General features: G+C 37.7%; 4 protein-coding genes across 16 annotated transcripts; 3 read left to right on the top strand and 1 right to left on the bottom strand.

Annotated features, from left to right (window-relative positions):
• The first annotated feature begins 898 nt into the window (after positions 1 to 898).
• Positions 899 to 5787, top strand: LOC124297520 (uncharacterized). Its single transcript, XM_046748650.1, has 5 exons — positions 899 to 1150; positions 2443 to 2553; positions 2654 to 2884; positions 2961 to 3224; positions 3330 to 5787. The coding sequence occupies exons 1-5, from the start codon at positions 1064 to 1066 to the stop codon at positions 4623 to 4625; spliced, it is 1989 nt and encodes a 662-aa protein (XP_046604606.1). The 5' UTR covers positions 899 to 1063; the 3' UTR covers positions 4626 to 5787.
• LOC124297518 (serine/threonine-protein phosphatase 6 regulatory subunit 3) lies at positions 5117 to 27360 on the bottom strand. 7 transcript variants are annotated; one of them, XM_046748648.1, is made up of 19 exons: positions 27098 to 27360; positions 26780 to 26955; positions 26454 to 26533; positions 25371 to 25522; positions 25135 to 25256; positions 24523 to 24693; positions 24199 to 24377; positions 23917 to 24030; positions 23671 to 23806; positions 23422 to 23574; positions 23211 to 23324; positions 23061 to 23125; positions 22777 to 22975; positions 22578 to 22664; positions 22418 to 22515; positions 22165 to 22246; positions 21885 to 22086; positions 21352 to 21812; positions 5117 to 5127 (listed from the first exon to the last, which is right to left on the bottom strand). In XM_046748648.1, the coding sequence occupies exons 2-18, from the start codon at positions 26837 to 26839 to the stop codon at positions 21364 to 21366; spliced, it is 2463 nt and encodes an 820-aa protein (XP_046604604.1). In that variant the 5' UTR covers positions 26840 to 26955; positions 27098 to 27360; the 3' UTR covers positions 5117 to 5127; positions 21352 to 21363. The 7 variants fall into 7 exon arrangements, with proteins under 7 accessions (XP_046604604.1, XP_046604601.1, XP_046604598.1 ...); XM_046748645.1 differs by lacking the exon at positions 5117 to 5127 and adding an exon at positions 19075 to 21290 and having other exon boundaries at positions 21413 to 21812; positions 24523 to 24660; positions 27098 to 27353; XM_046748642.1 differs by lacking the exon at positions 5117 to 5127 and adding an exon at positions 19075 to 21290 and having other exon boundaries at positions 21413 to 21812; positions 27098 to 27352.
• LOC124297529 (uncharacterized protein KIAA1143 homolog) lies at positions 6215 to 7932 on the top strand. Its single transcript, XM_046748669.1, has 4 exons — positions 6215 to 6672; positions 6881 to 7013; positions 7184 to 7417; positions 7714 to 7932. Exons 1-3 carry the CDS (start codon positions 6562 to 6564, stop codon positions 7354 to 7356), a joined length of 417 nt encoding a protein of 138 aa, XP_046604625.1. The 5' UTR covers positions 6215 to 6561; the 3' UTR covers positions 7357 to 7417; positions 7714 to 7932.
• On the top strand, positions 8470 to 18459 carry LOC124297515 (uncharacterized). 7 transcript variants are annotated; one of them, XM_046748632.1, is made up of 10 exons: positions 10369 to 10553; positions 10682 to 10871; positions 11150 to 11246; positions 11317 to 13824; positions 13961 to 14049; positions 14996 to 15130; positions 15909 to 16085; positions 16185 to 16307; positions 16464 to 16568; positions 16762 to 18459. In XM_046748632.1, the coding sequence occupies exons 3-10, from the start codon at positions 11174 to 11176 to the stop codon at positions 17074 to 17076; spliced, it is 3525 nt and encodes a 1174-aa protein (XP_046604588.1). In that variant the 5' UTR covers positions 10369 to 10553; positions 10682 to 10871; positions 11150 to 11173; the 3' UTR covers positions 17077 to 18459. The 7 variants fall into 7 exon arrangements, with proteins under 7 accessions (XP_046604591.1, XP_046604586.1, XP_046604593.1 ...); XM_046748635.1 differs by lacking the exons at positions 10369 to 10553; positions 10682 to 10871 and adding an exon at positions 8470 to 8599; XM_046748630.1 differs by lacking the exons at positions 10369 to 10553; positions 10682 to 10871 and adding an exon at positions 8470 to 8780.
• Positions 27361 to 27757: the final 397 nt, after the last annotated feature.

Raw genomic sequence — 27757 nt, 5'->3', positions numbered from 1 at the left:
AAAACGTTGAAACGTGATTGATGATGAGAAACCCAACATCAACTTTCTTTATATGGAACTCCGGTTAAACGAATTGCATGTAACTGTGTGTAATATAGTAACTTTGAATGGAGAGGGGATTTGCGCAATTGGCGTTATCACGCGAAGTCGTTATTTCAAAGATCTCTCGCTTATTGAATTAGCAAGTTTCTGTGCAAACAAACGTCAGTCAGGGCATCTGATCTTACGGCATTGCAAATTTGTCGAGTAGAGCCAAGCACGCCAGACTCTGTGCCTCAAAATAGAATTAATTATCACTATAAACACGACGCGTTATTGATACGGTAACTAAACATCGGAGTAATTTTCCATAGTCGTAAATTACAATAATAAAAGAAAAATAAGAAAATCAAAATTGCAAACCATGGTCAGAACTTTAATTTTAAAAAAATACATATACTCAATTATGTCCATTTCAATCCTTTGCGTTTATAAATTATGTAAATAAAAAACCTGTCCATTATAATATCTGTTTAATTTCCCGTGAGGTCCTTATACCCACGATTTTTACACCGTATTATGTATAACTATCTTATTTACAGTATGTATAATTATTGAGCAAAGTAAAAAGTGAAAGTCATCAGATGCCAAAACATCTTTTATGTAGTATGCGTTTATTTTAACTGTGTAAAATTAAGTTTTACGAATAAACGTCGATTAAGTATTAATTAAAACTTCATTGAAGGCATCGAACTCACCGCCTGAAAATCTGCAACTCGGCCAACATGCGCGCTGCATTGCCTACGGCGAGGCGCACGCAAGGGGTTTTATGCGGGGGTGAAAAGTGGGGCTGAAAACGGGAGAGTCGGTAATATTGCGCCTGCGTATGTCGGGATATAGTGTGGAATGAGAGTAACGCACTCCTCCGGTTACCTTCCCCGTGAAAAATATCGTCGTTTCTGTCAAACATGATAAAAACCCGCGACATCGACTCGAGCCTGGAAACGTAGGCGAGTCGAAACCATGCGCCAGTCTATCCCTCCCTAACGTTGAGAATATCCGAGAGTAAGACGATCCGGGTGAAATGAATAACTCACCGCAAAACACTACGGAGCTTGTGGTAACTCATCGCCCTGGCTTAGACAGCAGTGACGAGGAGGAATGGAGCGGGGTATGAATATAATGAATAATGTCTGTATACTAGGGTGGTTCGTTTTTTAATTTTTTTTTTTTAAGGTTTCACTTGAAAAATTTGTGACAAATACTTAAGAAAGAATCCTCGTGAAACCTGGAAGAGGTAGGTAAATATTTAGAGGTCACTACCAATTATTGTAATATTATTTATTTATTTTTTCTGTACACCTTACGAACTTATATGTGTATCAGTTGATTTTTTTTTTTTTGTATCACAGTCCAATTAATCTTTCACCAGTCAACGGCAAACTAAGCCTAACAATTCCGCAGTTGACTGTTCGCGTCTTTTATCTAAAATATTAATCATCTCGGTGAAATTTGGATAACAGTTTTTGTTACCGAAAGACGAGTATCGCATCACTTCAATGTCTCGATTTCGTTTCAAGTACCGATTTTTACGAACAATGATTAATGGGACCGCGATACGAAAAAAATAAGCTAATATATATATAAATATAAATCCGTAAGGTGTACACATAAAAATAAATAAAAAATATTACAATAATTGGTAGCAACCTCCAAATATTTTACTGTCTCCTCCAGGTTTTTTTTTCCCAGTATTTGTAACAAATTTTGAATGACACTTTAAAAAAAAAGAAAATTTAAAAGATGAACCACCCTACTGCATACCTATGTCTATACACACGCATGGAACTTTGTGAATCCATCAATTCATCTCATTAAATACGATTTTATTATACATCATAATAAATCACCCCCTGCCCCCTGCTTATTTATTTAATGTATGAATATACGGTGTAACTCTGTAGACGTTATATTTGCAAATCATCATATTTGCCGTGATTAATTGATTTTTTTTTCACCTTCAGAATCATAATCCACCTCTCCCTTGTCTTCGTCGGCTGTATTTTCACCCCTTTCGCCACACCCGTTGTTCTGGTCTAACACGTGATCCTCATGCATACGGAATAGGTTCATAGATTGAGTTACGCGTGCATGCGTGCGGATCTACAGGGGGCGATATTATAGTTGAATAGTTATCGTTATAATTTCGTACAGTGCCAAACGCTTTCGGATTTTTTGCCGTCACCTCGCAAGTATTCAGTTCCACGTATGCTATTCATAAAAATAGAAATGAAATTTTGATACAAAGGTATCATACGTGATTTTATATCAGATTTATGAATTTGAAAACTGAAGTAATTTGATAAATCAACCCGTAACTGAATACAGAATAAATAAAATCTTCAACGGTTTTATTACGTTTTGAATCTCAGTGCTGTAATCAAGTTAATCTATTTGTTTCAGGCGGTTCTTGAAAGATCGAAATCTGACCGAATACCTCGTGCCGATGAAGACAGACGACGGAGAACTATCATAGTTGAGAAAAAAAATGGCACTTACGGTTTCACGCTGCAGGTAAAAATCATCTTTCGCTAAACACAACTGTTCAGATTTGCAGCAGTAGACATGTGCTATTTTAATAACCATATTATATTCTCGCGTTGATTTCGTACAGAGCTACGGCATCCACTATAAACGAGAGCAGGAAATAGAGATGGTAACTTATGTCGATTATATCGAGTACGATGGGCCGGCTTTCAAAGCTGGAATGAGGGAGGGTGATGTGATCCTTTCGATAAACGGGCACGAAATGGATCGTGCTGATCACAAGACTCTGGTCAGTTTTATCAAGAATTGCGACGCCCGGATGCGCATGGTCGTGCTCTTTGAAGACTGTGTAAAAAAGGTGAATATGGAATTAATTTAACTTGGAGGTGAATGCAAGATTTACAAAATAAAAATCATACATTTTTATTCTTCAGGTCGAATTGCACATGCGATACATCGAGCTGCAGCGCGCGTTGCAGTCCCGATTGAGCGAGTTGGAACGCTTGTGCGAACGGGAAAGATCTATACTTATGGGAAGATGGAAAACTCACTCACTTCCAGCCCGGAAACGAACCCCTAGTACCACAACAACGACGAGCAACCAAAGTCAACCTTCGCCGTCATCTAGCTTTGTATCGCCACCGACATCTTGCTGTAGACCAGCAGCATCGACGGAACACCTTCTTCTTTACAGCGTGGTGAGTCGATGATTGGTGACATTTTTAGAATTTTTCAATTCTCTTTGTTATATCGACGAAGTAAGCAAGGATTGTTCTCGTAATTAAAATCTGATTTCCGTTCAGTACGCCGATGGAAGGCCATGTCTAGTACCTCGGAGTGCGGCTTGTCTGGTGACTATTGGCCCGCCAAGATCTCGCAGCGACCATCATCACTTCCTATCCAAAGGAGGTACGAGTGAGATCCAAATCGGAGTATCGTCCCGGTACAGTTATCACCAAGCAAACGGACTGATCACTTCCGGTGGTGGTGGTTGCCCCAAGAGCCAAGCCCAGCAGCTTCCTAAGACTTCTCAACAGCAAACACAGCAGCAGTGCTCAGCAGGTTCTGAATCTCAAAGCACGCAACATCCCTCCTCCAGCAATGGACTATGCGTCGCCTGCATTCCTGGATCAGGGGGTCGCAGGGAACCGTCCGAGGGTGGCAGCCTCGACGCCTACGATCTAGCAATCCCCTGCTGTGACCCCAATTGCGTGCCGAGTAGGAGACGGAGAGAGAAACAACGGCGCGCTAGAAACGAGCAAAACGCCCAACAGCAGCAGCAGCAACAACAACAGCAGCAGCAACAACAACAACAACAACAACAGCAGCAGCAACAGCAACAACAGCAGCAGCAGCAGCAGCAACAGCAACAACAACAGCAGCATCAACGGGAGCAGCACGCGGTCCACGCATGCTCCAGGGCTTCAGGTCATAGTTTGCATTCGATAACGAGCAGCGAGGTCTCAACAGTGGCGGACAGCGTAGCTTCGTGTTCGACGTCTCTGAGCACAGACACGCTTTACTGGGATCCAAGCCTGCATCAGCGTCCGCCGGCGTGTCTTCAGTACGCGAAACCAAAGTCATGGGACAACTTAACAACTAAAGCCTTCGGGGGCTACGGCTTCGGGTACGGATATCTCGACACAGGTACCATAAAAACCCACAGCGCCGAAAGACCGCCGAAGAGTGGTTCTCACGCGAGGTCCAAGACGCCCTCCGCCGGATCGACGGCAACCACATCGCAGAGGTCAGGGAGATCTGCCGCGACCGTTTACGCGGTGCATCCGCAGCATGGTTCGGCGGGACATTCGGCCCACGGAGGCAGGCAGTTTCAACCCACTAAATCCACGGAGAGTCTTCTTCTCCCTCCCACGGCCTACCTCCAGGGGGACTTGGACACAGCTAGTCACAGCTGCGAATGCCTGGACGGGCCAAGTCCCAGGTTTGTCCAAGTACTGCTGGAGAAACATAAGAGACAAGAGGAGGCTGCCTATGTCAGCAGCGCTGTTAGCCACGCTCAGGCCAGGCATAGGAGAGCCAGTCATTCCGAGGCCAAGCTCAGATCGGCTGTGAATAACTCCGAAGTAACTCGGCTGTAACGTATATAACGTATTAGATTAATTGTCGGAGAGATCGTTATCGATAGGCCGAATTACTGTCTGTATCAGAGAATGCGTGAATTTCAGCTAAAGCTCATAACGTTCGCTTGTCTCGTGATTTTTATACTTGCTTAGGTGATTATATAATGTTGTTTAGGAATTTCGAGCGGGTATCTGTGAACCGATTTACGTAATTTTTACTCCGCGATGTTATTCATTAAACAGTTTTTTACCAACAGTAAATTATCAATAAATGAATGTAATGACGTTAGTGAAATGCGGCTCGCCAACGCTGTTATGTATATGTATAATGTATAATATATTATAGGGTTCGCGTTTTTAAAAATACAATAATATATTCCTAATAAGCCATCGTACAATCAACGTATATATTGATAGAAAAGCAAGGAGACAACGATTACGTCTTCAATATACATCGATTTTCTTACGAGGTTTTTCACGCCATAGAATATCACTTTCAAAACTAGCCATCTTCGGATCTCTACAATTGCGCATCTCCGCATTAAAATCTCAAAAACAGTTATTTGAAGAAACAAAATTCAGTGGCTTAATCTTTCCAGACTGTATAATAAGCATGCGGTAGAAAAAATAATTACTTTCGATGGTGGATCCCTCGATAGCAAGAATTTCTCATATATACTGCGTATGTTTAATCAACACACCTGAACCAAAAATGCATACAGTACATGTATACAAGCACTAATGTGCTCTTCATACGATTCTGTATACCAATACGTATACGTACACATATAGTGTATGACTGAATGATGAAACGATAGAGTCATGCATGGCTCTTGAGTCTTTGAAAATTCAAGAGATAATTCTATAATAGAAAATGATCCAGGTACTAAATTTTATTTCCACATACAAAAACATGTGTTATGTAGAGATTACATGCATGATGGTATGCATATCTAAACAATGTAAATATACATACAGAGTTTAAGTTGCGCGCAAGAATTTCTCTACTTCTCTAAAGTTCAGATACATCTGTATGCATGTAAACAAAACGGCTTTCCAAAATGTTGTCACACAGTGTATAACGCCTATCAAACCTGCGTTAAATGTATTTACGTAGCCCATATGCATCTCAATGCTTGTAAACTTGCGCATACATGACTATACAATGTTCGTCAGCGAATGTAACACAATAAAATTGTCATTTGTGATTCCCGGGTTTTCAAATTTAACGCCGAGAGTCGTGACATCTAAGGGATGGAATAAAAATCACCAAATATCGGTCGGCACTTGAATACTTCCGAAGCCCAGGAGTATTCAAAGTATTGACTGAGTAGCAGCACGGTAGATACCTTAGAGCATAATACTACTAAAGAGGGCTACCCTCCCAACGGCCTCGTGAGAAATACAGCCGAAGTGATAAGAGAGAGACTCTCCATATTAGTGTTACTCCGTCTCTCTCACTCTGGAGTTGATCGGCTGAGAGGAAACGAATGGGGCCAATCAGGTGTAGAGCGAGAGAGACAGAATATAACCAACATATATTTCTCTCTCCCACTCTCTCCCTTCACCGCTACTCTTTCTGTACACGCGAAGTTATCTACACTAGTATATGCCTTAAGGTAGATACTGGTAGATACCCAATTTCCACTCCTTGACGTATCGGTGTTCAGTGTTGTTTACGACACTGTTGTGTGTGTCAGCTGTTGTGTTTTGCGTTATTACTTGAGTGGATTTTTAGTGAGTTTCGAGGGCTGGTAGATGATAGAGCGACGATAGATTACGTGCGGATATTTTGAGGTTACATTTGGGACAAAGTTGCAAAATTCACCAATATTGTCGCAACGTTCCAAAGCTGAGAGGTTATATGCACTCACAACGAAAGATCTTGTGCCTGATTTGGATAAATCATCTGACAAACGTTACCTGATTGACTTGGAACTTCAATTTTCCGGAAATGTCAAAACGAAAGCATAACATTGCATACATAAAACCGGACGAGCCAAAGTTTTTAAGAGAGTTAAAAGCTAAGGCCGGTTACAAGGAAAGACCTTCTATTGAGACGAAGGTGAGTGAGAAAAAAATCAAACCGATACATATTAATGTAACATAGGTGAAATGATTCCTTACTTTCTTGGCAATCGATAAAGTTAAATTGCACGTGTCAGTTTAAACTAATCATATTACACTTAGGTATTATGTTGAGCCATGTTTTCATTCTTCCATTAATTTTTTTCCCTGATTCGATGAGATAGAATTGATGTATTATTGTCTAGAAAGAAGCTCTGCCAACAGCCACAGACGAGGATTACGAAGATCGTGATGAAGAGTTACCCACTGTAGTTGTATTAAACAATGGTGATTTAACTGCTGAAGAAGCAGCTGCTTTCGAACTTGCGAAAGAAAAAGGTAAATTTATAGATGAAAAGTTATGAAATTATCTGCAATGCAAAATGGATGGCAGAAAAGATTTCTCAACCTTTATATGTACGATACGATTTTTTGTTTATGATACCTCAATCTGTGTGTAAAATTCATAAAAAATTTATAATCTATCGTTACTTCAAATTTATTTTTAGAGGAAGCTCAAACCCCAGCAGATCTGTCCAAGAAGATAATCTTTACAAAAACAAAGTCTGCACCGAAAGATTCGAAAAAAAATACAGAGACTGAATCTTCGCTTCCCAAGAAAAGCAAAAAATCCAAGAAAACTAAAGTTATTCTTTCATTCAATGAAGATGAAGAGGATTGACAATATTTTATGAAATATTACTGACTAGGGTGATCAGCTTTAATATCAAGTTACCAAAGTGGTAAGTAGAAAATATATGTAGAAAATGTCTCAGATGATATTCTTATTTAAACTTTCGATCATGATAAAAATTTGGCAATATCATGTTACTTATGCCGCACTAATGAACTAGGTACGCACACATATTATTGCGATGCAAAGCATGAATCTACAAAACTGGATTCAACGATATTTGATTGCAATTTCTTAAATTAGTTTGTGTAACATTAATGTTCTGTAATTTGGCTCATTGATATCATTATCATTGCTATTGTATGACAAGATTAACTATTAATGGAATTTTTTATTTATTTTTAGAGACTTTGAATTTCGACAGTCATCAGCGCGGTTTTACCCTGAAAGAAAAATGAATATTGATAATTGAACTGCAGATTTTGGATTAATAACGTCAACTTCATGAACTACGTAATTGTATTTGCAGCGATGTGTATGTGATAAAGGAGACTTTGTGTGTATTCACATCTCGCTTTGATATCTTTTCTTGTTAATAAAAAGAATCACGTTGCAGCAAGCAAATTTTTTCAAATTCGTAAGTAAGCACATCGATCACCTCAATACATTTTATTGTCAACTGAGGTACGATATGATGTTCGTAGAATGGTAATATACGACGATTGTAAAATTACACGAAGCATAAAATATCGAGATGAAATCTCTGGCAGACCTATCGATAAGTCTCTAAATGAACTTTTTCGCCCAGTGACTTCGAACTCTTGATCTCAAGAGTAGCTAGTTTTGTCTATCTTGCACACTGTTCAGAAAGCTTCGTTCGAAATTTGAAACTGTTGAGTAGCGAACTTGTCTCGATGGTGAAAAATCGGGCTATTTTTTATTGTTCAATGGAGTAATTGTTGTCCTATTGTTGTCGACGAGGATCGCGGTATTTTGTCGATCGCCCGCCCGATTGGTCACCGCATGTGCATATTGTCACGTGACAATTCCGGGCAAATGCTACTGGTTGCGTTTCGCCCCTTTAACACCGAAACTGTCTACGTCACAAAATTTTTGGTCACGTGACCCCTGACGGACGCCATCTTGGCAGTTTTCGAGGGCGACGGGGATAGTAGCGTTGAAGGAGTGTTATCCGTGACGTCGAACACACAAATAAACATAAAATATATGTGAAATAAATTTTTACACAAGGAACAGTGGGTCGGCCGCTTGTAAAGAATAAAGTGTACTCGTAGGTACCCTGGTTAAAGTGTTATAAAGAGGGATATCGTGTGAATTTAAATAGCGCGGCGTTTCAAACATAACTACGATGGATGGATAATAGGGAATCGACATATCGTCGTCGTCCTCTCCGTCGTCGTCTCAGTCCTACTCCGCTCGTGAGAAAACGAGGGGGGGATTCCTATATCAGCGTACGTACAAACGTATTATCGCGTTTCGGTCACAGACATAAGCTAGCGGCTCGTGTTGAGGCCGCAGCTGTTCGGTGTCGTTGTTGTCGTAGAGATTCATTAATACCCTCGCTGTTTCTCCGATCTCGTGTGCATACCTACCGAACTCCTCGTCGCTTGCCGTGCCGCGATTCGGACTCGGTCGCGCTCGGTCCGAATGACGCGACTCGCCAAAGCTAGGGAACCACGGAAATGGCGGGAGTACCTTGTCAAGACCACGTTATTACCTCACATTAACATCGAACGCGATCGAGCGATGACAACCGGCTGCCACCAACACCGCCCCCTTATCATAAACGCAATCTTATAACACAATATCTAGCTATGCTAAAAAAGTACTAGATTCTAACCACCGTTGCATAAAAAAAACGCCTTCCTACGAATCAGCCAGCATTGAGCGCGACGGTATTTTTATTCCTTTCACATCTTTTTCTTTCTATTTTCTCTTTTCAGTTCTGTTTTTTTTTTTTTTTTTTTTTTGGTGTTGTTGCTGTTATTATTATGTCTCGTCTTTTACATCGTTTTCTTTTCCTGCGTACAGGATATTCTATACGACAAATATATACGTGTACATACCTACGTCGTGAGCCATGTATTATATGTATGCAGTGCAAAACGTAACCCCACATACCCACCTATATGTATTATGTACCAAATTTTCACCTACAGCTCTGCCCTCTGGTGTTCAATTTTCAACAATATTTATTCACTATTTACAGCTTTTCCCGTACTCCGCGCACACACATGCAAACGCATAACCGCATCTCTTTCCTATTATTCTATATTTTCCATTATCTGCCATACGTGTCGGTATATTTGGACGGTATGTTTGTCTCCCGAATTCTGACCGCGAACCACGTCACAGATGACGAATCTTACGTATTAACCCTTGATTCTTGTTCCCGCTATTTTATCAATCAAAAGAGAAGACAAAAACAAACAGCTGTAGAATAATGCATCGTGTGTCGAAAATGCAAAATCTATTGCTCGTTGGCCAAGTCAACGATATTATGATATTGTTGCCATTGACCGCGTGCGATACGGCTTACATATTTTAAGGCATATCACACACATTCCCGGGTTCATGCGTATAGCGTTGTAATTCAAAAAACTAAACTGGAACGTCTGAAGTCCTCCTTCGCCGTACAAGTTCCGTTTAGTTTCTCTTACATGTTAATAATTACTTTTTGTAACATAATATTTGCTACCTTTTACCCGGCGGGAGTACGCCAAAGTTTATGTTTGGGAGAGATTAGGCAGAGGACGATCAGTAGGTTGTAGGTAACAGGCAGTTAGTAGTAGGTTGTAGGTACTAGGTAGAAGGTAGAAGGTGGTAGGTTGCCTCCACCTCGTAGGTTGCGTAGAGAGGCGAGCGAGTCGTCGTAGTCAGCGGGGCGTGTAGGTATAAGGTATACTCCACTGCTAGGTCGTTGGTTGGTTGTGTTGGTTGGCGAAGGTTGAGGAGAGGTACGCGACGAAGGTTCGGCTTGTGCTCGGAGACGCGGCTGTTGGCTGGCCAGCTCGCAGATGCAGGTGACTGACTGACGCTTATATACGGCAGTCGTTTCGAACAACGTACACATACACACTGTACACGCACACAAGAGTACCTGCTTACGGATATCTCCAAGTTTTTTTCCGTCAAATTTGCTTTTTCAATAAATCGCATCAGATGCACCCACCGTACCCGACTGACAACGCCGCATATACTCCGTTGTTGCATCCCAAGTTCACGTAAGAATTACAATATCGCCATGGAGCTGTAGCCTAAAACGCACACATTCTATGCGTATACCTATGTATGCATATATACGTATATATATATATTTTTTTTTTACTTCTCAAATTCACCTACCATGCAGGCTGTCTAGACTCGAGAGCGTGGCGGCGCGTCTCCGAACTTTCGTCGGCACCGTACTATGTGCACGTCTCGTGTATGCGTGCAGAAGAGAGAGAGAAATCGTCGAGTTTAACCCCATTGCTTGTTCGGCAGTAATAATTTATTGGTTATAACAACGTATAGCTGAGCTGCGGATAATGCATACGTACAATGTATGTTTTACTATGTACTATTCGAATAATAGGAGTGTGCCATAAGAATTTTCAGCGCCATTTTGGAAAAATTTCTCTACCTCAATTATCTTGCTTCTATAGGCACATCGTCATATAATTTAATATCGCGGACGGTGCTTAGAATCTGGACGTGATAAAAGAGACCAACGATATTCAAACCGTTCTCATAACATGTCAAACTATGTTTTCATAAATTTTTTCATGTAAACATTGGTACTATTTTTTTTTTTCACTTTGCTTCTTTTATTCTTTCGCAGATTGATTAAATCAGAAGTGGCCACATGGAAGGCGCTTTAGAAGAGTCTGCGGTCAAGGACCTACCTCGGGACGATCCTGATGCTAAGACTGTCAAAGGTATGGTTGACTGTACCTCGTTCGTACTTGACGGCCAATTGACACTGAACCTTTGATAATGTAATTTCAGACACTATCATTACAAACGGTTTAAATGGTAACTGCGAACCTGATGAAACTGTCGAGGAGCACAATGACTCCAACGACGAGTGCGAACCCATATCCAAGAATGTTATGGACAATGAGGCGACCGACGATGTGGTGGAAGAAACACCGCAGGAGGACCCAAGGGATGAGGTAGAACCGATGGAAACTGAAGCTGATGCTGGCATTGACGAAGCTAAAGAAAAAGAACAGGATCAGGCTGAAGAGTTTCTGGAAACGAAAACCCAGAAGGAACAGCCTAATGAAAAAGATTCCAAGGAAAGCAGCGACGTTGTTAGGATAATGGAAACTGAGAGTGGGGACAATGTCGACAATTCACTGGATGACACTGAAAATGTTGCAGATCATATAAGTGAGATGGACGATATTAGTGAAGTGTCTGAATCTGAGGATAAGTGCGACGGAGTTGAAAGCGAACATCGGATGGAAATTGATGATGATCACAATAATACCTCGGACGTAGAATGCCTGGACGAGTCTGTGACTGAGATATACGCCGATTGTAAGGATGTATCGAGAGTAAAAAAGGCTGATGGTGATGACGTCAAAGAGTCGTCCGGGGATCAGAAAATGGCCGACGATAACGGCGGTAAAGTGGATGGCAGCTTGGGTACTTCAGATATTGCTACATGCGAAGAAAATGGGAGCTGTAGTAGCCCGGATATTGAGGAGATAACGGAAACAAAAAGCAATGGTTGTAACTCGCCACCATCGAATGATAAGCAGTTGAAAGATAACAATGGCACTACCAAAGGTAAAAAGGTGAGAAAATCTTTGGACTTGAGTAATATCACACCAAGGCGGAGTTCAAGGAATATCAAGAGGACCAGTTATATTGAGAAAGAGCTTGAGGAGGAGGATGTTGATGATGACGGCTCCGACATCGAGGAAATTAAACCGGAGGATCCCCTCGCTGGTATAGACAGTAAAGATAAAGAGAATTCTAAGGTTAAATCACCAATTAAAAATAATAATAAGACTACCATCGTTGTTAACGATACTAAGAGGTTAGCAGAAATAGCGGCTGGTAGCAAAGTGTCTAAGGGAGGCAAAAAGGAACCCACTTTAGTCATTATCGATACAAATTCAATACTTTCTGGGAGAGGCGGTGTACCCGTTGGCACAAAGTCTCATCATCATCATCATCATCATCATCACCATTCGGCCACCACCTCCTCCGCCAGTTCCTTTTCTGTCATGCCTATGGGTGTCCCGACACAGGCCATGTATCCCAATATGAGGGCAACCATCACCCCTGTGCCAATGACACCAAAAAATGTACAGTGCAGTCCAAAACCCACCAGCTGTACAAATGCTACAGCGACACCGATCCCACAGATCTTACCGACGCTTACCGACGACATGTTTGTTGTTGAAGCACCGTCCTTCATTGTACCTTACGTGTATGAGAAGCCGCCTATTAAACCTCTCAAAGATTTTGTTACCAAGTTGGAGAAGAGTATCGAGGAGAGGGAGAAAGAGGATAAGCTTCGAAAGCTCGAGGAGGAGAAAAAACGCGAAGAAATTAAGGACAAGGAAAAGGAGGAGAAAGATAAGGAGGAGGATGAGGAAGAAAAAGAAGTTGAGAACAAGGAAGATGACAAAAATGTAATTAGTGAAAACGAAGGTGATATGAAGTGCAAGAAAGATGGAACCTTGGAAGAATCAGCTGATTCACCCGACAAAAGAACAATAACGTTAGACGATAAACCTGATGAAAAAATAAATAAAATACCAACGTATTTTGACTTACCTTTGGGTAAATTTTTTATGCAAATCGGAGTTAATCTCGTACAAGAATTCGTGCAGACGGATCTGTTGCGAACTCAAAAACGTAAACGGGGAAAGGGTAGTACATCAACTGAGACTCAGATAGCTATAAATTCGCTAATCAAGAATCTAGAATTTAGTAAGGAAAATAACGAGCCATTCCATTTAGAAATGAAGAAGTGCGAGTTCTGTAATTTTAAAACAGAGTCAGCCCTTGTTATGCAGCATCACCTTGAGACGCCTCATATGCGGAATTACGTTTACAAATGTAACTTTTGCCCCCTTGAAGTACGCAGTCCCCACGACATTCTATTTCACATGGAAGCTGAGCACAATACGAGAGGTAGACTTGAACGTGGTCCAGCTTTTCACCAATGTCCGAATTGTCCGTTTGAGGATAACCAAAAGGGTAAACTAACCAGGCATATTCTTGCCTGTAACAAGAAATTCAGACCTGAACGAAACCTGGAACCTGCCACTGACTGGGAACCCCCAGCTAAAATACCTCGAATGAACAGAGCTCGACCTGTCGGCACTTCCGGTTCGAACGCTCTTGCAATGGCGATGAGTGCCAAGGGCCAGACTCCCCTTCTACCCAAACTCCTTCCTGCGCCAATCACTGGTCGAGGAAGAGGGCGACCTCCTATGCAGCCGCGATATCCAGATTTGAAACTGAGGCCAGGGAGTACGCCCATTAGACAAGGTATTAAAAATTTACAACTACGACTAAGACTTTGTGTTTGAAACCTCGGCTGGAATTTAAACTAAGTTTTACAATTATTTTATTTCCCTACTTTTTGACGCTGATGAATTTTTTTGTTAATCTATACATTCTTTAGATAATGTTGCAGGGATGATGTATCGCCCAACATCTTCCGGACTTTTACTACCAACATCCTATCAGTTTGGAAATAATCAATTGTTCCAGGTCAGTAGTCATAAGTTTCTTTCTTCCATCAGTAGTTCAATATGTTGACACATTTTATGGCTAATGCCAATCGACACACTGATTATATTATAGACATTATAGTTTTTTCAATACAGTGAAGAAGAAAAACTATTACATCGATGTCAAATTCTTAGGGGTTTGTAATCCGACGTGCAAGAAAAACTTTGCCGAAGTTATTTGGCTTGTTACCTTGAATATTAAAAGGTTGACCAATTTTTTGCCAAGCAATATCAGTTTTGAATGTCGATAGATTGATTCAATCTCTGTGCCGTTAAAATTGTATATATATATATCAATGTTACAAGTCTAAGACACATGAAATTGATATCTCTTTTCCTTTCAACTACGGGCAATAAATGTCACAAAGGCCAAGAGGAAAGTTTAGAAGATTGGACTTTCAATAGATTATTTTTTTTCGTTTTTCCATTCTGTTATATCTCGAGTTGCGGATATAACTCTGGAACACGGAAATTGTTTGTAATAAGTAAACAAAATTTTGAAAGCTTACAAGGGTCAAGTAGTCGTTTGGTATGCATGTTTTTACCGACATCTTTTATGTTACAACAATGTGGGCATCCTTTTTTTATCTTCCTAGTATTCTTACTCTCAGCTAGAATTCCTAAGTTGGAACACGAGGAGGAAATCATCACACAAGTTTATGTAGATTCATTACCACTGTACCGTGAAAGGAGTAAACCAAAATATTCGACTTAAGATCATTGTCTAATCGAGGTTCATAATTGATTTGAATGATCAGTAAAAGTGTTTCAATATTATCGTCGAAATGCCAAATAAATTCAGAAACAGATATATTCGATGATACAGGATTAGGATCCATCAGTCACAGTTTAGTTTTTCCTAAATAGAGAATAGAGGTTGAAACTTATATCCGATATAGTTTATGAGAATGTGTCGGTGGTGACAGGTAATGGGTGGCTCTGGGACTGCAGCGTCCGCTGTGGGGGTGCTTGGCAGTGAGGGCAGCAGTTCTGGCCGGCCCACACCCATCGCCCTTGTACCCAACATAGCCACTCCTCAGTCTAGGTTGCTCTCTTTACAGGTAAATAGTAATTGCCAAATAGAGGTGGAGCTTTTACTAAATCCCAAAGTTTTCTAAATATGTGTATAATATGTAATCAGGGTGTCCACTGATGTCTTATAAAGCTTTTTCGGAATAATCTGTGGTCGTTGGCAAGCTGGTAATTCGTAATGCAAGTAGAACTAAAAAGAAAAGAAAGAAAATAATCTAACTAATCTATTGCAATCTTGATTTTTTTTTTTCTCTTCAAAGTCTTGGTCCGCGGATATATTCTTTTGACATCTAACAGAGCTAACTGTGCATACCATGTATTATATAACGAATTATGCGCACCTTGTTTGTACAGTAGCGCTAATTTCTTTAATCCTGTTCACATAATTCTAGCTCTAACTTTTTCCAACTCGTAGCAGAGACATCTACTAAAAATGATGAGCATTCGATTAATTTTTCCCTCAATTCCAATGTTATTCTTTGACAAACATACTTACACATGTGTTATTACATTTGCTATAAAATGTTTCCTAGGTTAAATAAAATTGCATTTAATTTCACTATCAGTGATAAATTACAACAAGGTCTAACGTGCTAGAAAATAATAGTTTGGATAGCTGGGAAAACTGCTTCGTCGAGATTTTCTTTTCGTCATATTAAAAACTGATGTTACATCTATTTTCGAGGAGAATTGTTATTTTTACGTTGTTTGTTTCCCTCCTGCCCTGTGGCGATGTGATTGACTAATGACTTATTTGTTCTACACGGATGGTTTTACAATGATATTGATGTACAATATTTGTTTCAGAACACATCAAGTAGTTCAAAAAGTCCTGCAGCCAAACTTCTAAGTCAACCGAGTATATCGATAACACCACTGCCTCGTTCCTCGAACCAAACGCCAAGTCTTGGTTCGGGCACTTCGACCAAATCTGGTGGAAAAAATACATTTGTTATATGCGAAATATGTGATGGATATATCAAGGTAAGTTCACCATCAAACAACGTTAGTTTCATTCCTTAAACTTAACTTTTTGCTGACTATAAGGCATCGATATTATTTCTAAACTTGTTTCGTTTTAAGGACTTGGAGCAGCTCAGAAATCACATGCAGTGGATTCACAAGGTGAAAATACATCCAAAAATGATTTACAACAGACCACCATTGAACTGCCAAAAGTGTCAATTTCGGTTCTTCACGGATCAGGTGAGGCAATGAATTCGCTCTTTTAAACAATACAAGTCAATTGATTCGTGCTCACTTGTGTTTTTCATAGTTGAGAAACTGTTTTTTGGAGTAATAACGTTGTCCTAAATTTTTTCTTTCGACAATTTCTAACGTTTTCTATAAACTACTTTTCAGGGATTAGAAAGACATTTGCTCGGATCCCACGGACTTGTAACATCCAGTATGCAGGAAGCAGCAAACAAGGGCAAAGATGCTGGACGTTGCCCAGCTTGTGGCAGGGTAAACATAAATCGAAATTAAATTTAGCGTCAAAAATTCTCTGTATATTTTCACATTCAACTGTCACACACTTGATAAATGTGTTTTTTAATTCTTTTTTTATTTATTAATTAATAACTTTGCTTCCGTTTTTCCGGTGAGCAAAGAAAAACTTTTTATGGGATATGGAATTCATAAGTATATTTATTTCCAGGTTTATCAATGGAAGTTGCTAAATCATGTAGCTCGAGATCATGGGATGACGTTAAAACCTGCGCATCTGTCTTATAAATGCACAGTGTGTACAGCGACATTTGGAATGTATAAGCAGTTCGAGAACCACGTTTATTCAGCACACAGTGTCGTTGCAAAAAGAGTGATGGATAAGAAAAATACTCCATCGTCACCGTCGTCTAGGTCGAACGATTCTCTTCTAAAACCATTGAAAATTAACGACGAAATCACTATTATTCCACAACCAGCAAAGCCGACGACCAGGTCCGGCGCTGCTCAAACTAGAGGCAAATAACAATGATCAGTGGAGTGATATATGCATCTCATTTTATCAGATTTCACCTAATATAACATTTGTGGAACTCCATGTATAACGATCATTACTGTAGTACACAATTGAGGGAAAGGCAGAGGATCACCACCGTTCCCGTGTATACGTGCGTATAATGCATCATTACATGCTTTATGAAGATACACAGAAATTATTATGACACTTGATGAAATCTACAACCATTCTTTCGGCGAAATAATACCCAGTTGACTGCGTAATAATATTCCAACAATAATTATACCGAAATATTTATTTAAGAATTTTCATTGTTGTTATCGGACATGCATCAAATAGACTGTAAAAAAAAAAGAAAAAAAAAAGGAAAAAGTTAACATTAAAGGGTGGCCTTCACTATAAAATTCCTTGGTTAATCCTGGAGACGTCTATTCCCAATGTGCGCATCTGTTATATTTATAATTACCTATGAATCGATTTTAAAACATAGTTAAATAAAACTGAGAAAACGAAGAACAATGCAAGACATTCTCTCAAGAAGGAATATATCTTCAAGAAATAAAATAAATAAAAATAAATCAGTGTCAATGATTTATCAGAGAAGAAGTCTAAATATACTCAAAGTAACGGAGTCGTGTCGTTAAAAAAAAAAAGTGGTAAACATCTCAGTTGTAATCTTGGAAGTATAGTCCCACGTTGATTACTTTACCTTTGAAAGAATCGTCGGTGCATGAAATATGTTCTGCGTATGAAAAATCGTTTAGGTATAAGACAGTCAGTCGGTTGTGTCTCGACCAACGTTAAGACAAACGTGTTTCAACATACGTAGGGCGCTGCTATTGCTGCAAATGATTGAGTTACGGTAACTCTAATATCATTGATAGTTTTCATTAATTCCACCAGTATATTTTTCTATCTTAATGACATAACAGCAATTTTTTTTTGCCCCCCCCCCCCCCCCCCGTTTTATTATTTTTCCTTCGCGCTTAATTAGAAAATAATATCGATGATAATATTATTATTACATAGAATTGTGTATGGAATAATTTATGGATGTGTAATGTCATGGGGTAAATGGAGCTGTAAATTGTACCTACTATTATAAGTTGGACTATCGTAGGGTCCTCGTACATATTATAGTTGATAAAATAAATATCCAGTTTTATTTTTGCGCTCTTTTTAATTACGAAATAAAAAAATAAGAAAATAAAAAAAGAAATTTAAAAAAAAATGGAAGAATAATAAGAATGTACATTAACATAGGGAATAATATAAATAAATATATATCAATAATATAGAATGGCACATACAAACACAGATACTCGAGTGTAATAAACATTTCATTTTTCATTTCTGTCCAATGGTATAAATATTTAAAAGAAGTAAGTAAAATAAAAAAAAAACAAAAACAAACAAACCGACAAGCATTAGACCTCTAATTAGCGCACGAATCTACTATACATATAAATCTATAACTATATGAACACGTATATATTTATACATGTATATTTGTAATAAATATATATGTATGCATAAGTATCTATTATAATTAAAATAACTGTAGTAGCAGTGGTGTAGTGCCGGAGGAAATCGACAATATTCCTCTTGTACGTACAAACTTTAATGAGATGATAATAGCATACATGAATAATAATAGTAATAATAATAATAATTATTATTATTATATGTAGATAGACGTTATAAAGAGTAACGGGTTTAATTTAATCATTTCAATTTGTCCCGCTAATTTTTCTACGTTATTATAGGAAATAATTTTAGAACAAAAAGTAAAAAAAGAAATAATAAAAAAAAAGTTGATAAAAAAACAAAAGAAACGTCATATTCAATGAATATATAATATAAAGTGTGCTCTGGCGCACTGGAAGGCTGTATTATTTAAACTTGGCTGATAAGTTGCCAATGACTTTTACTGCAAAGAAAAAAAAAAACAGAAAAAAAAATGTTGGTGAAGAATTGTAAGGGAGAAAAAATAATGCATAGACATAATTACAGGAATATATATACTTTATTGTAACAATTTGTACAATATTATATGAATTATTAGTGATTACATAAATAAAGTGTACCAACATTGTATTCTCGTTTTATGTCGTTGCTCGGTGATATCCTAATGTAATTATCTGAATCTCTCTTAATTCTTATGAATCGGTATCGTTTAAAACTGCGTGCTACCGTTGAAATAATTCATTACAATAATCGACCGCATGTCTGCACGTATAAACTGCTACATTAAAAACTGAAAATGCCTGACACGTATAATACACATTGAATATCTTTCTTTTGCTGTGATTGCTAAAGTCTGAGAAAAATTGCTTAGTAATTTACCGGCTTTTAGAGAATTACGTGAAACCGAGTAAACACCGCGGATTTCGCATGTTCATTTCTCTTTTGTTCCGAGTTTCTTATATAATTGCTGAAATTTTTTGCTGAGCTTACTTTGCTATTTGAATATACTTGTTACAAGTATTGTACATTTTTTTTTCTTTCTCTCAATTACATATTTACCGTGCCAGTTGAGATATACTGCGGATGTTCAGGGCTGTGAAGTAGCAGTGGTAAAATTAACAGTACTACAAATTCGACTTTATTTTATGTGAAAGTCTTGCGGTAAATAGTAAATACAAGTATTAATTATAATATCTTACTACTGCTCGTTAGCTGCTGTAGATTAAGATCCAGTTTTTAAATAAAGTTATTATCATATCTGTTACCTTATGTTTTAATTTTTGTATTATACTTTCAGTAAAAACTTCACAAGTTTAAATATCATTCTTTACGTAAGACGTTACCAAATAAACGTTGTAATTATAACGTCCATTTGACATCTTAGCGTAAGTTGAATGATTATAAGTAATGATGAATTTTGGATGGAAACTGGAGAATATTCTTGATAAACAGTAGCTATAATACAAGAGATATTTATAATAACGACTATTTATTTGCCATAATTGCAATTATTTTCTTTTTGTCAGAATCTCAAATGGAATGAAAAAAAGGTTTTTATACTTGTGTAAATTGGAATTCTTAAATTGTCGATCATTGTAGACACTTAAACACTTCACCAACATAAAAATATACAGAATTTTTTCTTCAAATCACTATTCTGAAGGTAATACATATATGTTTAGCCGATTTCTAGGCACTGATTTAAAAAAAAATTGCCTTTGATTCCGTAAATCGAAAAGCAAAAGCACTATATATTCTATGTAATAGAATATCGGACCATAGTGATGGTTACACTTTTCTTTTTAGATATAACTCTCACAGCTGTGGTATATTCTACATTGTTACGCTACGGCGACATTATGTTACACAATTCTGTATAATACAATACTAAAGTTTAAAATTAATTTTTAATCAGTAGAACCAATTGCCAACTTTAGCGATCAGAAGAGACCTTAGCTCAGAATAAAATAAAGAGATTGAAGAGACGCACAACCAACTGCGTACATCATACTTTTGCATAATATTATCGTGTATAAAATTATCAGGCGATAACGGGTGGATATAATAGATACCTTTTCTAGTTACAATCGTTTAAAAAATGTATATATTTAGTCATCACTTATATGTATAATGTAAAATTTATATACGAGGCTGTGAACAATAGCATAAAATACAGTGAGTAGGTAATTTCAATTATTCTTTCCTTTTTTTTTTTTTAGTTTTTTTTTTCACTAATACATATGTATGAACACTAGCAGCTGGGATACAACGAAGGTAGTTCATTTATATATATATAATAATAATAATATGAGAACAGTTTTATTATTTACCAGCTATAATAAGTTGAGCATTATAAAATTCTGTTCCATTTTATTCGATTAATATTTTATGGTACTAAAGAAAACATCGTAATAATCTTTACTACCCAGCTGCACAAATTCAATAACGTAAATAAAATTTAATAGAATCAATCAATCAATCAATCAATCAATAATTAATCAATTAATCAGAGTAATGGCATATTTTCGGAAAATTGTAAGGTCATTCTGATATGGATCATCATCGCTATTGCTGTTACAAATCTACAATATATTTTTTATTTTAGATCCTCTGATATATTGGTTACTTTTTCTGATGGTGTGCATGAATTTTCAGTTGGTTGTTTTACATTATCTGCCTTCACCCCTTCCTCGCGTTCATCTATATTCTTGACATCTTTGCCTAGTACTTTGCTTTCTACGACGGGCAAAGTTGTCCTGAAATATGAATCGTTATTATTTTTTGTTCGCTTTGAGATACAATTGACAAATACCACACCTGACATATTCTTTAAAAAAAAATCGGGGAAAACAAATGCATCAAACATCTATGTAAATACCTGTCTGCGAGTAATTCATTGGGATTTGCATTATCGTCAGCTGTGTTTATAGAATCAATACTTTGAACTTTGTTATTGATAATAGCCTCTGTTGGCGGTGGTGTAGCGATTTCAACAGCATCAGTTTTGGGCGTGTCTCCTGCTCCTACAGCTTTCGTATCTATAGTATGCTCTAATGAAATATCTTTTTCCATAGGAGTAGCCGTAATATTTTGTACTTTCTCCGTTACGTCGGTCGGCTTATTAATCGTTCCAGCATTTTCATCTATATTTAAAGTGCTTTCAAAGTTATCAAAATTTGCCCAGCCTGTTTGTTCGCTTTCTTCTTGATTCACTACATCCCATGGATTGCTCGGCGGTATCGTTAGGTCTCTGCACCGATGCTGTGCTGAATCCCATGCTGTAATCAATCATTATTTTTAATACAATTATTCATGCTCTAATTTATTTTATATTTTCAGGTACTACTCACGATCTGTTGAGTCAACTTCCATATGTAGATCCTGCGGTTCGTCTTCATCGTCATCTGAAAAGGAGTTGGAATTTTGTCGCAACTGTTTAGATGGCCAATTGCGCTTGTCGATCACAGTCTGGAAGGTGAGATCGCCTTCATCTCCCCACTCTCCTACGCCACAGCTCTCATCAAGTCCAGCCTTTTGCTTTTGTTCGCATACCTAAAAGTCGTAAGATAACATTGTCAATTTTATTTTATCTGTCAAAATTATTTTCATTTTATTTCAATTTTCAATCACTTTGTTGAACATTTCTTCTCCTTTGTCCAGGTCTTCTTCATTTAGGTTGAACCCAAAGGAGTGGACTTCATCAACGGAGTTACTAAAATAATGGAAGGAAAACTTATTATACTTTGACGACAGGCAGAGATTCCAAATAATGAATCTTGAAAGATTGAACGTCGAACTTGTCAACAAAAAAAAAAAAATGTATTTTGGTGAGTGGTCCTATCGTGTTATGCGTCTATTTGCATAAGTAAATCTCTGTACGTACTGAAGGGTTTCTTCGCCGTCGTTGAGTTTATCATCGTTGAACGTACAGCTCTCCATAAATTCGGAAGTCATTTGTTGTGTTTGATAGTTATCGTACATCTGAAACATTTAAGCAATTCGTAAACGAATCTATTACTTTTATGAATCCTTGAAGTACCAACCTGTTGCACATGAACACTGTGAGGGTAAGAGATATAATCATCACTATTTTCTTCTGAACTAGTTATGTATGGCTGTTGCTGTCCGCCCTTTAAATAATGATATCATGAAGTATAAGATGTTAAATCAAATCAGTCTGATTTTTTCTCAAGATACGTACATGTGTACACATAGAAAGTAAATTTAGAGCGTTATAAATACCAGATATATTTTATGAATCTTGTTGATATCAGCAAGCTGATTCGTTGCTAGTGCTTCCCATTTTGTAAGGCAATCCGGGGATAGATTGGTTTTCAAAAAACTTTGCAGGATATTGTTCTTTTCACATTGTGTTACAATATTGTTCGCTATATTGATTAAATGGCCCATGTACCCTTGCCGTATACCCTTTTCTTCACCTCTTGAGAAGTACAGAAAAATAATACATTATTTATCTAGTTCAGGTTGTAATTTGAGTAGATCACCGAACAACCATTAAAACTTACTGTTTCGTCTCATTTTCCTGCCAGGCTCCCAATATCCGTTCAATTATTTTACATTTTATAAATATCTACGGAAATAAAAAAGTTTCAAGTTATGTGTAAGTTGCTTTTGTGACAATACAATGGATATCGATGTTTTACATATCTGCTTACATGATCATAAATAACGTTGTTCATTTCTTGGACGTCAGTGTTAATTGCCAGCGCTATACACTGTTCAACTTGCGTGTGCAAAAAATTATTGTACGCGTATTTGAAAAATAAATCCTACGAAGCGAATAAAAAAAATGAAATTAGTAAATACTTGAGTTTTGATAAATATACTTGGATTCGAAGAAGGTATCACACCGCAATATGCACTCACCAAAAGAACTTGAAACGTTCCTAAATCAGCTAATGTCTCACGAACTTGAGCATTCTCCGTAGACAAGAGCGCAACTAGTAATTTTGCGACGTGAAGTCGAGTATTTCCAAGTGGCAATTCCAAACGACCTGCTGTAGTTTTAACCGCGGGTTTCTATGCAAAAATATCAATATATTAAGTGGAATTACAATTGCTATAAAAAAAATTTGTGTCTGATTTGTTGTATTATATTATTCATACTGTACTTACATGTGGAGGCTCTATAAGTAAGTTGTGTAGCTGTCCAAGGTACGGCAGTGTCGCAACTGTGATTTTAATGCGCTGCTCATTGTCGTTGGAATCTTCGCCAGCACCGTTACCATGATTGTCCATTACATTCAGAGCGCTGGAATAGAAAACAGCCTAAGATGAGATCTGGCTACATTTTTGATGAGCGTATCTTACTTCGACACAGTCTACACATGTAGATATATAATGAACATCGATCATACATACTTGTTTGATCTTTGTCCCAATAGCACCAAAAGCACCTCGATACCACCGACGATACTGCTCTCAGATTTTTCTCCAGACAGTATCGTTTCCAGTAATAGACTAACGGTTTCAGTTCTGTGTTGAGAATGGAAATAAAAAATTATTAGAGGTAAATTTTTGTGGGATACTTACTCCAACATAATTATTAACTATTTTTGATAATTAGTGGAAGTTGATCGATGTTTCACATTTTTTCTGAAATGATTTCGTTCAGGATTTTCAATCGCGCTTCATGGTACTTACGATTCCAATCTATTCAGGATAGGATCTGGATCACTGCGCTCAGTTGTTGCTAAGCAATTTTCCCTACCAGCCTTGATCATGTCGCACAGTAATTGTGCGGCATTGGCATGTCTGCCAATCTCTAATGTCGGTGATAACAATTTCACTAATCTTTCGACCAAGTGTTGCCCATCAAGCCACTGTTAACGAAATATTCAAGCTTGAGCAGTTGTAATAAATAAGTTGAGTCATGTTCATCAAGTTTCTACGTTTTGTAAATAAGAACTGAAATAACGATGGATGTATTTATAGATATGAAAGTGAATGCGCCAAAGAAACTCTTACGTTAAGTATATTTTGTCTCATTTCACTGCCCTCAACTTGTGTCACAAGTTTCAGCACCAAATCCATTATAGCCGAAGTTTCTAAATGCTGTAAAAGCAGATCCACACAATGCTGTCGGCTTTTAAGAAACTCCAGAACCTGTAAGCATGTGAACTGATAGGAGTACCAATGCTGGTGGAATAGATAGGAAGTGGAAGAAGGATAAAGATGAAAAATAAGGAAAGGAGAGGAAGAGAGAAAAATCTCGTATTATTTTTAAGTAGTATATGAAAACTGGCAAAAACCTATTTTTTTTAATCATAGTCAAGCGTAGCAGCAATTCAGCATTTCATCTTCAAGTAAAATATCAAAAAACAGAGCTGATTCAAGTCACCTGTAAGCAACAAGATTACAGGAGATGATATGTCTTCCGTTTAAGACTGGATATAAGGAACCACTGATTATGATTAAAGAGATTGAGTATCTTTGGACGGATTTTTTTGTGCATGTTGAAGTTGTGATGTGCTATCGTCTGATAGGGGGCAAAGTCTGAAAGCAGTTGGACTGGAAAGCTAGCGAGCATTGTTACCCATTTGGTACGGGAGCGCATGTATATAAATACGTAATATTTACTTGATCACTCTTTCGCGCTACAAGAACACCTATTGTCTTGCTGAAAAACGATGCCAACAAGGGATTGAGCGGCGGTTCTGTGTCTATAAACGAATAGAGCTTAGTAAGTAACGATTCATCTCCTGAAACAATAAAACACATTTAAACCACGAATATTTTTGACAATTAACTCTGTTTTTGAATTATTATTTATCCTGTCTAGATTTCAAATACCATGCCAAATTCTAACTCAATACCTGCTAGCTTTTCATTAAGCATAGGCACGTCGCACGTAAGCAGCTCACAAGCAACGTTTGGATATTTATACCGCCAGCGCTCTTCTACTTCTAGAGAAGGTTCCTTCGTTGTTAATATTACTAACTCCTCCATTACTTCAGGTCTTGTCAGACTGAAAGATCAAAGTCCAAATCAGATATTTTGGTGCTAGATTCTCAAATACTGAAAAACGTAGATGTACTGAAACTCACATGCATGTACATGGGTGGTCCTTAAAAAGGTCATTTCCGAATTTCTATGTTCCCAACGGCCTAAGCACTTCCATATCGATAAAAAAAATCACAAAAAATTGACAGTCCTCAATTGCGATCCTAAAGTTTGTCCCACGGCGGCCAAAGTTTTTACATTCAAATAACATGTAAGTTTTTCGTCTTCATGTTCATTTATATATTACTCGGCTGCATCTTATGCTATCGAGTTTTTACATCTAAATAACATGTAAGTTTTTTGTATTCATGTTCATTTATATGTTACTCGGCTGCATCTTATGCTATCGCTTCGTAATTAGGCTGGATTTGCACATAAATATATGCTCTTTAAAAGTGTCCATGGTATTTTGACCATTCTTGAACCGTTTCTCTGGGATAATTATTGAAAGTAATTATTTTTTGCTGAGAATTTAACCGTTTATTACTCAAAAAAAGCTGAGAATTTAACCGTTTATTACTCAAAAAAAGCAGAAAATAATTACTTTCAATAATTATCCCAGAGAAATGGTTCAAGAACGGTCAAAATACCATGGACACTTTTAAAGAGCATATATTTATGTGCAAATCCAGCCTAATTACGAAGCGATAGCATAAGATGCAGCCGAGTAACATATAAATGAACATGAATACGAAAAACTTACATGTTATTTAGATGTAAAAACTTTGGCCCCCGTGGGACAAACTTTAGGATCGCAATTGAGGGCTGTCAATTTTTTGTGATCGATATGGAAGTGCGTAGGCTGTTGGGAGCATAAAAATTCGGAAATAACCTTTTTAAGGACCACCCTAATGTGCATGTAATGTTAAGAAATTACAATTAAGTTGGACACTTACTATTCAACGAGCTTTTTATTCTGGCTTTTACATTCTTGCAAGATATCTTCTTCATCCATTAACTCGTGAAGTGTAACATTCTGAAATCAGAACGAGAAGATATTTGTAAAATTTTAGAATTATCAGACGATACACTTATTTTCCTTTTCAATTGATTACAGAAGTGCGTCAACTTCCTGGATCTTGGAGGAAACTTTCCTGCAATAATAGGAGACTCTCCTTAAAGAGATCATGACAAATTTATCATGAATGCGACAAAAATTTTTTTGAAGTATCGTCCAGGCTCACTAGGAAATATAATTGGAGAACGCAGAGGTAGATATTACCTCTTTGTTGAGCAAGGCATCGATGTGAGGTGATGATACATAATTATTCGTCCAGAACATTGTTGATGATTTCGTTCTTGCTACATCAACTTTGATAAGATCGTCTGGTATTCGTCGATTATCGTGGAAAGAAGTAATGCGATTGAAATTGGATCATTTGCATTAATAACACGCTGCTGAAACGATAGAAATGAGCGTGTAACACGTCTTTGTAAACGGTAGTAATATCGCGATAACATTTACACCGAAATGTGGTACTGGGTAATACACGTTCGTTGCACCGTTACAGACCCTGAATATACATTATTTCATATTTACTTTTGCAGAACAGTCAGCTCGAAAACGTCACTTTTTAACAGAAGAGCAGAAAGACCACCACTAGACGTCGTGCACTATTCCTGATTCCAGTTGCGCTTAACTGGCGATCGCGATAGTCGCGATTATCGAAAATTACCGTAGGAAAAATGTCAATCATGACTCGCATACGCCTCTTCGTTTACCGACGACTAACTTTTAGTTAGACGAAAACTAAAGCTTCTTTCCCACTCATTCTATATTCAACGTGAAACTTGTACACAGTGATCACGAGCAAATGCTTTATTTTTACCGCATTGTAACTGTGATAGTATTATAATAATCGTACAATAAGTAAAAATTTACAAAAAGTGTATTTAGAAAGTGGCGGGATTTTTTTATACTAAGCAACTTACAGGATCCGCTTACAGTGTCTCCAAATCGCAGCACTGCTGGCGTGCGTTCCAAAACTACCTAGCAGCGCTAAAAACTCCATAAAACAGAGACAGAGTTACTCACAAACTTGGCAGCGCAAAAGAGATAAATGATGGTTGACGGTACTGGGGAGTTAATTTCGGAACGCACCATTGGCTGCACAGAGTGCGATTGTTCTAGTTTTTAACCAATTCAGCAAAGGCGAAAAGCTAGGGAAAACATACTGAACGCAGCCAATTTAAAACGCCG

This window comes from Neodiprion virginianus, chromosome 2 (assembly GCF_021901495.1).
Source record: "Neodiprion virginianus isolate iyNeoVirg1 chromosome 2, iyNeoVirg1.1, whole genome shotgun sequence".
Taxonomy (NCBI): Eukaryota; Metazoa; Arthropoda; class Insecta; order Hymenoptera; family Diprionidae; genus Neodiprion; species Neodiprion virginianus.
Note: the sequence above shows the minus strand (reverse complement) of the source record. Positions and strands in the feature narration are given on the sequence as shown.

What these genes read in the sequence shown, in the direction of transcription:
- LOC124297518 (XM_046748642.1), bottom strand. Translation starts at nt 26,839, where the DNA reads ATGTTCTGGACGAATAATTATGTATCATCACCTCACATCGATGCCTTG. An exon ending in ACAACGTTATTTATGATCAT is followed by an intron (nt 23,126 to 23,210) that starts GTAAGCAGATAT and finishes TTATTTCCGTAG; the next exon opens with ATATTTATAAAATGTAAAAT. An exon ending in GACGGCGAAGAAACCCTTCA is followed by an intron (nt 22,247 to 22,417) that starts GTACGTACAGAG and finishes CCATTATTTTAG; the next exon opens with TAACTCCGTTGATGAAGTCC.
- LOC124297529 (XM_046748669.1), top strand. Translation starts at nt 6,562, where the DNA reads ATGTCAAAACGAAAGCATAACATTGCATACATAAAACCGGACGAGCCA. An exon ending in GACCTTCTATTGAGACGAAG is followed by an intron (nt 6,673 to 6,880) that starts GTGAGTGAGAAA and finishes ATTATTGTCTAG; the next exon opens with AAAGAAGCTCTGCCAACAGC. An exon ending in CGAACTTGCGAAAGAAAAAG is followed by an intron (nt 7,014 to 7,183) that starts GTAAATTTATAG and finishes ATTTATTTTTAG; the next exon opens with AGGAAGCTCAAACCCCAGCA.
- LOC124297520 (XM_046748650.1), top strand. Translation starts at nt 1,064, where the DNA reads ATGAATAACTCACCGCAAAACACTACGGAGCTTGTGGTAACTCATCGC. An exon ending in ACGAGGAGGAATGGAGCGGG is followed by an intron (nt 1,151 to 2,442) that starts GTATGAATATAA and finishes TATTTGTTTCAG; the next exon opens with GCGGTTCTTGAAAGATCGAA. An exon ending in CTTACGGTTTCACGCTGCAG is followed by an intron (nt 2,554 to 2,653) that starts GTAAAAATCATC and finishes GATTTCGTACAG; the next exon opens with AGCTACGGCATCCACTATAA.
- LOC124297515 (XM_046748635.1), top strand. Translation starts at nt 11,174, where the DNA reads ATGGAAGGCGCTTTAGAAGAGTCTGCGGTCAAGGACCTACCTCGGGAC. An exon ending in CTAGGTTGCTCTCTTTACAG is followed by an intron (nt 15,131 to 15,908) that starts GTAAATAGTAAT and finishes TATTTGTTTCAG; the next exon opens with AACACATCAAGTAGTTCAAA. An exon ending in TATGTGATGGATATATCAAG is followed by an intron (nt 16,086 to 16,184) that starts GTAAGTTCACCA and finishes TTTCGTTTTAAG; the next exon opens with GACTTGGAGCAGCTCAGAAA.